This window comes from Lycorma delicatula, chromosome 6 (genome assembly GCF_047948215.1).
Source record: "Lycorma delicatula isolate Av1 chromosome 6, ASM4794821v1, whole genome shotgun sequence".
NCBI classification, from domain to species: Eukaryota; Metazoa; Arthropoda; class Insecta; order Hemiptera; family Fulgoridae; genus Lycorma; species Lycorma delicatula.
In genome coordinates, this window is record NC_134460.1 from 72,531,434 (window position 1) to 72,543,775 (window position 12,342).

General features: G+C 32.9%; 1 protein-coding gene across 3 annotated transcripts in view; it reads right to left on the reverse strand.

Annotated features, from left to right (window-relative positions):
• Nucleotides 1-12,342, reverse strand: part of psq (BTB-domain-containing protein pipsqueak) — a 76,382-nt gene that overhangs the window by 42,762 nt on the left and 21,278 nt on the right. For 2 of the 3 annotated variants that reach the window (XM_075370034.1, XM_075370035.1), the window contains one exon: nt 11,744-12,187. The exons of the other annotated variant lie outside the window; for it this stretch is intronic. In XM_075370034.1, the coding sequence (XP_075226149.1) occupies nt 11,744-12,187 (444 nt within the window). The remainder of the gene's footprint in view (nt 1-11,743; nt 12,188-12,342) is intronic. 3 annotated transcript variants of the gene reach the window in all.

The window sequence follows — 12,342 nt, forward strand, 5'->3', positions numbered from 1 at the left end:
TTCAGCAATTCAAATCTACCAAAATGGAGGGATTCAGCTCCCTACAAATGACAGTTTATTAGATTCATCACAGGGGGCTTTGACTGCATAGTAAATAATATAACACTACAAAGGTGGATCAATAAGTACCCATGTTTGAAGACAGGTGGCGTTGCTGAGGAAAGTTAGCATTACTACAGTATACTACCATCTATCAAATGATGCCATATAAAATTTCAGACTAACTCATAGGTTAGATTTTATTTGACAGCCATTTGTATTAAACGTATTTGGTGTTTTTTGATACAATGGAAAAAGAACAATATCAATCCATAACTCTCTTTTTATTTTTGGAAGGAAAAGCATGCGAACAAATAAAAGCAAAGTTGGATTGTGTCTATAGGGACTCTTCACTATCTGTGACAATTGTGACATATTGGTTTAACGAATTTAAATGTGGCCGTACATTTATTTTTGATGAGGAGCACCCAGGTTGCCCAGCAGACATGGTTACTAAAGAAATCGTTGAATAGGGCCATGACATGAATCTTGCTGATAGCTGAATGAAAGTGCACAAAGTAGCAGAGGATGTGTCGTACGGAATGGCAACAATCATTTTACATGATAAGTTAAGAATTAGAAAGCTGTAAGCCCAACGGTTGCTGCAATTGCTTAATTTGAACAACAACCAGATACAGCTGGGTCATTCCATATCAGTGGTCCAGTTTTGAAAATCGTCCCCAGTTGGCCATCTCCGAATATCATCAAATTTTTGGTAGAGGTTCCCCATAACCTGAAATGCCATTTTACCAAATTGCAGCTCTTTATCTGCTATGGCTGATTTTTTGTAGCCTCTTGAGAAAGGAGTACTTGCTGATTTTTTATGACCTCTTGAGAAAGGGGTACTTACTTATAGTTTGTGGACACATGTAAAAATTGTTATCTTTGACTAACAATTTTGACAGCAAAAATAAAGATACAGATTCAGATTTTGGTACTGTTGGTTAACTTTTTATGCTATATTCGAATATGTTAGTCAAAAAGTTTCTTTTGGAACCTTGTTTTGATAGAGCAGCTGAAATTCAGCCAAAAATTTGTCGCAAAATTTTGGAAGTCAACGTTTGAGCTTATATTCGTACATTTCCTCACCCAATTCTTTAATCAGAATGATACTTTGTAATTTGAAAAAAGGAATAATTATGTGTAGGATCCTGCAGTTTCAAAGCAACTGGAATCTTATGTCAGGAGAAATCCATCACCAAATTTGATCAAAACGTTTTAATCATGATTTTTGGCCCGTCTTTAAAGGCTTATATCTCAGGTATACCGTATCAGATTTTGTTAGTTTTATAATAGGTGGAAAGGACAGCTTTTAAACAACATAATCCATACATTTTGTTTTTTGACCCGTATATTGTAGTAGGTAAGAAAGCTTTTCAAAGACAATTAATCTTTTGCATGTGGCAGATTTTTAATCTGTGGATATTTCTAGTCATGTCTTATGACTTCAAGCCAGGTCAAAAGTTATGCCCATGATGTAGGCAAGAATTGGCTCAAAGAGAGATTCAGCCAAAGAATGATCAACCAGAATCAGAATCTAGTGATATGGACAAGTTCAGATTTTGACATTGGCACCCAGTAGTTGTAGTATTGATAAAAAAAACAGCTGATGAATTCCAGGTTTCAATGCGAATGGTGAAGCAGGCCAGAAAGCTCAAATCTGAACATGATATTTTGGCGACACCAGAAAAAAAAGGAAAAAATTGAAGGATAATTGATATTAGACATGGGTCCTCAAAGTTTTTGAAGATGATGAATTTTTCCAAATCTGTTCACGAAAAAAATATTCTGTTTCAGTTTTATCAATGGTAAAAAAGTTCACATGCAGAAATAGTCTACTTCTGTGTAATTTAAATAAGATGTTCACAGCTTACTGCACACATTACGGCCGTGAAATTGGATTCTCAAAATTTTATGAACTTAGACCAAACTGGTACATTACAGTTGGTGCTGCGGGCACACTTTCATTTTGTAGTTGTACGACTCATCAAATTTTTAGCTCATGATAGCTGCAATATCATCAAGGATGACAACAAGGTGTTGATTGAGAAAACTGTCTGCAGCTTAGAATCTAAGGGTTGCATGCTACAACATTGTGAACAGTGGATCTAACAAATAGGATTGGAGTCCTATTTATTAGATAAGCTTGAGATTATGTGACCTGGAGGAACCAATAGAATATAAGCAGTGGATTCCAACAGCAGAGACACATTGGAGATGCAACACACAACTATGGAAAATTTTATTGAAGAGCTTTCTTAAAGGTTTTTTGACTGACTAGCCACCATTTCGTTTCAAAACATCAAAGTTCATATTTAAAACTGAAGGAAAATTTAAATGATAATCATACCATTATCCTGATGATTCTTGTGAGAACTATTAGTTTCTCGTGCAAGATGCTGTAGAGGAATTCCATTGGGAAAACAGCCAAGCTACACTGCATCTATTCATGGTTTATTACAACAAAAACGAGCTTCAGAAACTTAGCATCTGCATGGTCAGCAATTGTCTGCGCCATGATATCACTGCTGTTCATAAATTTTTGATTGAACTGATCATATACTTGAAGACAATGACTGGAATAAAGCATATATACTACTTCAGTGATGGTTCAACTGCTCAATGCAAGAATTTCAAGAATTTTATCAATTTATGCCACCATGAAGAAGATTTTGGGATAATAGCTGAATGGAACTTCTTTGGTACTAGCCAAAGAAAATCCTTCGTATGGAAATGGAGGTACTTCAAAACAATTAACAGCATGTGAAAGTCTTCAGCAACCTACAGAAAAACAGATATTGACACCAAAAAACTTATTTGAAATTTGTAAAGAAACTGTATCAGGAATCAGGTTTTGTTTGTTCCAAGAGAAGAAGTTAAGAGAATCCGACCTGAACAGGAAAGTCAATTTAGTAGTGGTCACACAACTGCTGAAACAAGAGAGAACAACCAGTTTAAGTCAGTTAGGAAAGCTAAAATCCAATTCAGCAGAGTTTCAAATGATACTTCAGTATTTGAAGCTGATATTTATGAAATTGATAAACCTACTCAAGCCATATCACTTACCAGCTTGCAACCAGGCCAATGTGTGGCGGCTACATGTATGACAATACTTGGTGGAGGAAATATATGTGATATAACAATTGAAGAACATGATGCCTTCATTAGTTTTATGCACACTCATGGTGCACCTCTTTCTTATCATTGGCCCCCCTAGAAAGGATACTAGTTGGATTCCAGAACAGCACATTTTTGCTACTCTTGAAGCACCATCATCGGGACGACAATATATGTATCCAGAATATATCCAGTCCCGTCTATGATTGAGAAACAATTTAAGCTGAAGTGGAATTAAAAGTATTGTGCTAAAATGTTCTAACTAGTTTCGATATTTTTATTTTACTCTGAAGCTACCGTGTTCTGTAATACTGTAACACCTTACTGCACTCCATTATTACTACGACTATATTTCATTTTGTTTATGATTTTAGTATTTCTGTGCATGTAATAAATATTTTTAAAATTTGTGCTTGCCGTAACAGATATAATTAGTTGAAACTGTCTCCTCTGCATTCAATGTAAGGTAAGGTACAGCTAATACAGTTAACAACTTTGTACTAACAGGCAGAAATAAAAAATTGCTTTCTATTAGAGAATATTCATTTAATCCATAGACATTATGGAACACTTGCTCCCTATGTGAAAGATGCATTATCTTTCAACTGTTTTTTTCTGCCACTTATAAACTACAGGTCATAAAACAAACTGCATTGATTTTGTAGTTTAAAAATTGCTCTTTCTAACTATTATAAAAATAACTAAATCTAAGAAGGTATACCTGAGATATAAGCTTTCAAAAGTAGGTAAAAAATCGAGCTAAAACATTTTTGATAAAATTTGATCATGAATATCTGCTGATATAAACCTCCAGTTGCTTTGAAACTGTAGGATGTTTCACACAATTATGCACTTTTTCAGGTTATTAAAGTCTCATATTAAAGTACTAGAGTACTAGATTAAGAATTACATAAGCTCAAACTTTGTGACTTTATAAAATGTCAAAACAATGTTTTAGCTGAATTTAAGCTGCTATATCTTAAACCAGGTGCTAAAAGAAACTTATGAGTAACATATTTGAATTCAGCATAAAATGTTAACTGAAAGTATTAAAACTCAAATCTATAGCTTTATTATTGCCTTCAATATAAGCCAAAGTTAAAAGTTTTTGCATATATGCACTTACTACCAAGAAGAAGTACCCTTTTTTCAAGAGATCGCAGAAAATTAGTAACACCACGTATAGAGTTGTTAGAAAAAGTGTATTCTAAAAGAAGATTATGTTGAAAAATAAAAAAAATAAATTCTGAAAAACTTGCATTTTCATTCCTAACACAGGTAGGTTACTCATTGATTACAATAGCATAATCACAATATTTTAAGTCATATACTACCAGACTGGAAAAAGGGTAGTATAATATTAATTAGATTAGTAAATACAGGAAAACAACTTAAAATCTGGATTTGGTTATACTCAACATTATAAGTTTTAACATTTTAAAAGTTTTACATTTCACAACTATTGCCTAAATAGCTCTAGATATTTTTAGTATTATTCTTAGCAGTTTAAAAATGCAATAGTAATCTAATTTTATAAATTATATGAAAAATGTATAAATATCCAGTGAAAATAATGCATTTGAATATTCTATTTTAAAATAAATTATCATTTGCTTCAAGTTATTAAATTATATATTCTTGACTAATGATAAAGCAAATAAAAAATAAATGTAAAAATCCAAAAACATTCCCTTGCGAACCAATAATCACACCATAAGTTTTGATCAAATTCACATTCTTCCAGAAAAGTAAAATTAGAAAGACTATGTTATATTACCTTTTCTTTATCACATCCAATTTTAAAAGAAACTAATTAAAATGGGTACAAAAACCCCTAAGACCAAATCAAAGATTACAATATAAAAATAAACTACCAGCAGAATATCACATAATTTCTAACATTTTCCCCATTTTTAACACTTTAAAATCAGCAGATTTAAGCTAAATCAAATTATACGATAAAGGATAAATCTGAAAATACATCTGTATTAATTTTCCAGCATAACTGTTTAATTATTCACTTAAAAATTAATCTACGTTTTGAAACATTAAAAATAAAATTGGGATTCCTGAAATCATACATCAGAAGTTCATTAATGTTTTACTGCACAATTTTGCAATTTATAAAAGTGGTATACAAAAACAATATACTTTAAGATTTGATTAAATAACACTGATGTTTAATGTTTCTCTAAGTGTGATACCATTTCTTGAATTGCTTGTTTGCATACATTACAGATCTGTAAATACAATTTTTTTATCATCCTTAGTTTTAAATAAATTACACTTCAAGAAAAATTAAGGGAATATAAGTTAAAATCTGCAAAATTTAAAATTTTGCATGGCCATACCTGTGTTAGAATGATTTCGCTGATGCTTTTCTTTTACAAATAGCCTCATGCACATCCCAAATTAATGTCCAACAGTAATTGGGTAGCATGTTAGCATTTCATTTCCCTTTATAAAAGCTTTCTATCACCGAAATGTCTTGGTGGAAACATTTACCGTGTTTGTCACTTACATCTCCGAGGTTGTCTGGGAAAAGATCCAGATGCGAGTGGAGGAAATGTATTTTCAAACACATATTACATCCCATAACTCTGTATGAAGTAAGAAGTTGATTAACAATATGGTGGTAATTGTCGGATTTTTATTTGCCAAGAAAAGTTTTGCAAACGTCTTTAAATGAAGCCAGCCCATGCTGCACTTTCTATGTTATTTAACATTGAGTTAAATGCATCATCTTTGACCAACTCTCTTATTTCAGAACCAACAAATATTCCTTCTTTAATTCTTCTTCACTTGCACTGGCAAATTTCTCCTTGATGTACAAAAATCCGGGACTATTCTTCTTCATTTCGCTTACAAAATTTTTAATTAGTCCTAGCTTGATATGAAGAGGGGATAAAAATATTTTTTGGGTTCAACTAAGGGCTCATGAATAATATTTTTCCCATTTGGAGTTAAGTGGTCTCATTTCTTCCACTCTTTGATAACATAATGTTTATCCCTAGCTTGGCTGTCCCATACGCAAAGAAAACACATGTACTTAGTATAGCCTAACTGCATTTAACAAAATAGCTGTAACTTTCAAATCACCACATACGTTCAAGCTATGTTTTTTATAATTTATTTTCTCAAGAACGTCTTTCATCACATCGTATGTCTGTTTCAAATTAATACGATAAGCGATTGGTATCGAAAGATATTTGTTACCATTGTGTAACAGAACCACTTTTAAACTATACTTGGACGGATCTATGAAAAGGCGCCAGCCCACAGGTTTATGAACTTCTCCTAAGTGCAACATAAGCTCATCACTATTTGTACAATAAACTAAATTATTTTCATCAATAAAGTACTGAGGAAGTTCTTTTTGTCGGTTTCCAAGCCAGAAATTTTTGTATTTCTTTTATGTAAATTCTAACCTTGCAGTCTTGATCCTAACAGTTCAGCTTGATTTTTTGATAAATTTAAATCCCTAACCAAGTCATTTGATTCACCTTGTGATATAATATGTGGCTTATTGGAAGATAATTCAAAATCAAAATCATTGGTCTTCTTCAGTATGCCTGATTCTTCATCGCTACTTTTGAAACATACATTCACTGGTGGCTCAGGAACTGGAATAATTTCACTGTGAGGTACAGGCCTGATTGCAGATTGTAATGAAGGATATTTTACAGTATGTTTAGATCATTTAGAAATTCCAGATATACTTGTTAAACAAAAGTAACAATCAGTTACATGATTCTTTGGTTCACGCCAAACCATAGGTACATCACAACTGGCAAAGCCTTTCATGTACCCTTAAGCCATCCTCTTAAATATACAGAAAAATTAGTACATACTATATAAGGGGCCCACATCTTATCCTGATCACCAATTTTACACAGAAAGTACAAATGATATGCTTTTTTAATTAAAGGTGTAAAGTTTTTTCCAAAAGACATCCCCATCATTTATACAATTTCGAGGCATTATGACACTGCACTGTTAACAAACTTAAGAAAGCAATAAGACTGAACAAAATTAATTCATTCCTAAATCCAGTGCTTAATACAAATAACACAGCTGTGTTTTCAGCTACATGTTTTGGCCTGCACAGACATGATTAATCTTGTCCATGAAGGCTCACCTTCTGTATTATATATGATGTCATAATATGTGACTACAATATGATTAAATTCTTTATCTAGTATTGTTTATTTGTAGCTTACAAATTATGTTAGCAAAGTTAAACAATAAAAATGAGCTAACAAAATACAATATAGGAGTTTAAAATGCTAACTAAACATTGAAAAATGAAAAAATTCTTTAATTAAAATTCAAAAATTTTTCAAAAATGGTGGATGCAGAAAGATTCTGAGTTCATATTCATTTTCAGCATCAAACACAGATTAAAATCATGCATTGCATGTTAGGAGAAAAAAAAAAGATGATCATTAATTGATCATAAAAATGTTACCTGTAATGCCATTATTTTATAAGTAAGAAGAGTTATGCTATATAAATATATTTACTTAAAATCATTGACATAGATATATCAATCATTGAATTCAACTAGAATTCTTTTTTATTTTCATGTGCATATAGTACATGACCGAAAATAATGTAATCATGCAAAAGTTTTGCATTTTTCAATGGATCTTGGTATTTTTAAGTTCCCAGAGGTCAAAATAATAATTTTAAAAGGTTTTTTAAAACCTTAAAAATTTGCATAACCTTAAAAATGTTTACAAACCTTTAAAACCTTTTTTTGTTTGTTTCAGTTTCAGAGCTTTGGTTGCAAAACTTCTGGGCTAACTGCGTTTAAATTTTACAATCATAGTGATGCTACGTTTGTAATTCCACTAGTTTCAGTCGTTTATTATATACATCCCATGATAGATTATGTATGGTTGTTCTTTCTAATTCCCATATGCCAATTTATTCCCCTCAATCTCCAAACAACTATCTCCACTTGGTTATCCATTCTACTTATGAAATTTCTCCATCAAACTGACTTCAAAAATAGTTTTCTCAACCACTATTTTTATTCTACCCAACCAATTCATTGAGACTTTATGAACTTACTATATCTTTACCACTAGTAAGACTCTATCACATCATTTTTGCAATATACCTACCATTTTCCTCTCTAACCAGCCAATAAATTCATTTCCCACAGATATTCTCATAATGTTTTAGCATCTTTTTACAAAACTACCTAAAAAGGGATGTAATGTATTTAGGGTATCTGTATGTATGTATGTTCCACCATAGCAGCTCAACACCTGAACAGATTTAGATGTATGACCCCGCATTGAAATCCTTACGCTACTGGGAGTGTCATAGGCTATATAAATATGTATGAATATATAATGATACCCTTGTCACATTTAAAACGCAACCCACCTTCTATAACATTTGAAAAGATTGCCCAATTTCCCTACATTTTACTGGAATGGACTCGTTCAACAACTGAATATCACGCCAACGCAGTGAACTGCTACTGGTAGTCATAACAAAGCAATCATAACACTCAATGCATTGTTAGAGAGAAGATGGTGTTTTCACTACAAGAATGTATTTTTATTCTTGAGTCAAACTTTAGTATGCCATCAGTTGTTGCAGTGCAAGAATCTTTTTGCCATAAGTCCCATCATAAACCAGCACCAAACAAGACATCAGTTTTAAGGTTAGTGGCTAAATTTAGAGACAGGTTCGTTCTGTTAATAACAAGGAACACAAAAGATCAATGACAGAGTTGAATGCAGACACAGTCACTGATATCAAAGACAAATTAACTGCCTTGCTAAAAAAATCAATTAGACGCTTGTCAGCTGAAATTAGTTTATAAAAATCAACTGTTCATCGAGCTACAAAAATATTAAACAAAAATATTATTATTATATTACGACCATATCGAATTCAAACAGTTCATCAACTTCTTGATCCAGACAAAGAAGAACAGCTACAGTATTGTCATTGGTTTCGTCAACTTGTGCGTGAGGGTATTCATGTTATGGACTTAATTTTTTTCATAAATGAGGCATAGTTTCATCAGCCGTCTAAACAGCCACAATAGTAGAGTTGGAGTGCTGAAAATCCCCACACGTATCATGAAAAACAATTACATCCATTGAAGATGGGTATATGGTATGCAATATCACAAAAAAAATTATTGGTCCTCTTTTCTACGAGTACACCATCAGTACAGATTATTTTATTGCAATTCAATCCACTCTTTGAATAGAAGATTGATACTGTTGGTTCCAATATGATGGTGCAATATCACACTAAACATATTCAACTTCTGATTTTGTTAACAAATTTTTTGGTGATCGCATTATTGGTCATAGCTTATGGCCACCAAGACTTCCAGATGTGACTGTGCCAGATCTTTTTCTTTGAGGTTATCTCTAAGAAAAAGTCTACAGAGCAACAAACCACGAATACTTGAACAACTAGCCTGTTTACCTACCATTTCTTAATGTGAGTAAAGAGATAAAAATCACTTGGCACCAAGTCCAGGCTGTAAGGGGTTGACCAAAAATGTCCAATTGGAACTGATTCAGAAGTTCTTGAGTTCTTCAAGCACTGTGAGGATGACCGTCATGCAAAAAAAAACAACACCAGATAACAGTATGCCGCAACATTTGTTCTGAATGGCTTGCCTAAGTTTCTTCAATGTTTCACAGTAGACTGCTAAAGTAATCATCATACCAAACCAAGTTCCAAAAAAATCGACTAGAACTCCCTTGGCATCTTTAAAACCTGTAGCCACCTACAAAATAGTTTGACTTGCATGGAGAAATGAACAGTTGATGGTCCCAGGCCATCAACTGGCCATGTTTCGTTTGGGGTGCACAAAGGCTACCCAAGTTTCAACTCGTCATAGTCCTCTTCAAAAAAAAAATGTTCTCCTTCCACATCATAGCGTGAAAGTCTAAAGCAGAGCCGATTCATTTAGTTCAATCGATCTCTGTGAGCATTTTTGGAACCCACTGAGCACACAACTTCTGGTAGCCTAATTTATTGGTGACAATCTCATATAAATTTGTAAAAGAAATGTGCGGGAATTGTTCCAGAAAGTTTAGAGATGGTGAATCTTCAATTTTCACAAACATTTTCATTAACTTCACTGATATAAACATTAAGACGTTTACAAGATCAAGTTTGTAAAGACATTTACAAGATCATCACTCACAACAGAAGGCCTACCATTCTTCTCTTATTCACAATGTTTATACTTCCATTTTTTAAAAATCAGACCCATTGCCAAACTACACTGTCACTCATAATTTCTGGGCCACACACAGTACACAACTGAAAATGGATGTCTGCTACCGAAACATTTTGTGCTCCAAGATATCTTATGACAGCATGCATCTGGCATTTCGCAAAATTTTTTGTTGCAGCATTCATGTTTTTAGGTTATAACAAGCAAACAGGCTAAAGTATGTGGCTCACACTAACACAGCTGGAAGCACACTGACTCAGAGTATACCGATCTGTCAATGGCGGCACCACTACCTCTACTACTAGCACTATGCTACAATTGAGGTTATTCTCTGAACCACCCTTATGGGGTGGGTGCGCGCACGTGTGTGTGTATGTGTGTGTGTGTGTGTCAACAGCTAAGGAGTGAATCAGGCGATACCACTGATAAGTGAGAAGCCACACTTCCAAAAGCTTCTATGACAGTTGTAAGGAAATTGTTTCCTAAAGAGATCTCGAAGAACAGGGGCATTCCATGGCCTGCAAGATCACCAGATCTGTCTGCATATAGTTTTTTCCATTGTGAAAACTTCAACTCAAATGTTTTCCTAACACCACCATCACACAACGTCCAGGAACTTGAAGAATGGATTTGAAAAAAGATAGCTTAAATTTATGTTTCCTCGCTGCAAAATGTGGCCTGTGCACAAGGCTATTGGAATATGTGAAACAAAATTCAGCATCATTGAAATTTTATTTTTAAATAATTGTAAATAATGCATTTTCATTTCATTCATTATTTCCAATCTTAATGTATGGTCTATTTTTACTTATTTATGGTGTACTTTTAACCACATGATTCACTGCCACACGCTGTACAAAGAGCTCTTGATAACTATTCGTTTTAGAAAAAGTCCAAGTTAATGATAAAAATCTTTGCTTCTAACTTAAAGCTTTTACTAGTGTAGTTGTTTTTATCGGCATCACTACTTCAATAGTTGTTTGTAACCAATTTTTTATTTAAAAATTTCATCTTTCTTATTTTCATGTACCTTAAATACTAATGATAATGTTTATCAGTAAATGAAACATTTTTTTAAATTAATATTGTCAAAGAATTTAATATTTAATAGAAAACAAAATTTCTGTTCTGTTGTTCTGAAACTCTACCTTAACAATCACTTTAACTATAGTTGCAAAAAGGCAACGTGTCAGATTAAATAGAAAATCATATACAGAGGCCTTAAATAAATCAAACAGAATGCTATTTTATATTATTCCTTGTAGAATTTAATTTATTGAAGACTAAAATAAGTAAAATTCAACTGAAGTGATGCTAACAAATAGTGAACAAATGACATATTAGATATAAAATAACAGTTACCTCATTTTGCCTAGTATCATCATGAATGCTAGTACTAACAACAGTAGCCTGTATTAAATGTGGTGGTTGTTGCTGTTGTGGTGAATGCTGTTGTTGGGGTGAATGGTCTTGCTGGTGCTGTTGTGGTGAATGTTGTTGCTGCTGTGGCTGTGGCTGTTGCTGATGCAATGGATGTTGATTGTTTTGTTGTGATTGTTGCTGCTGCTGATGATTATGGTTCATAAGTTGCTGCCTATCACGATATAATTGTTTTCTTGCTTCAAACCTTCTTTTGCAATTAACATTTAACCTTCTTAATTTTGTAAAACGTCTTTGAGTAGAAGTTGTTAAAGGTGGAGGAGGAAGTGGAGTTACTTCAGCTCCAACCATATCTTTTCCATCTCCTCCTTCAGGTACCTCACATAAACCTTTTATTTTTAATTGGTCAGCTGTTTTCAGTAATGACTGCAAAAAATAAAATGACTACTTAATTGAAATTACCATCAGTTTAAAGTTTTTGTTGCAGAGTGCTTTAAATAAATACACAGACTGATGACCAGCAGTTTACTTCTTAGATGTAATCTTTTAATAACAAATGTAAAATTTTAATAACAAAAACT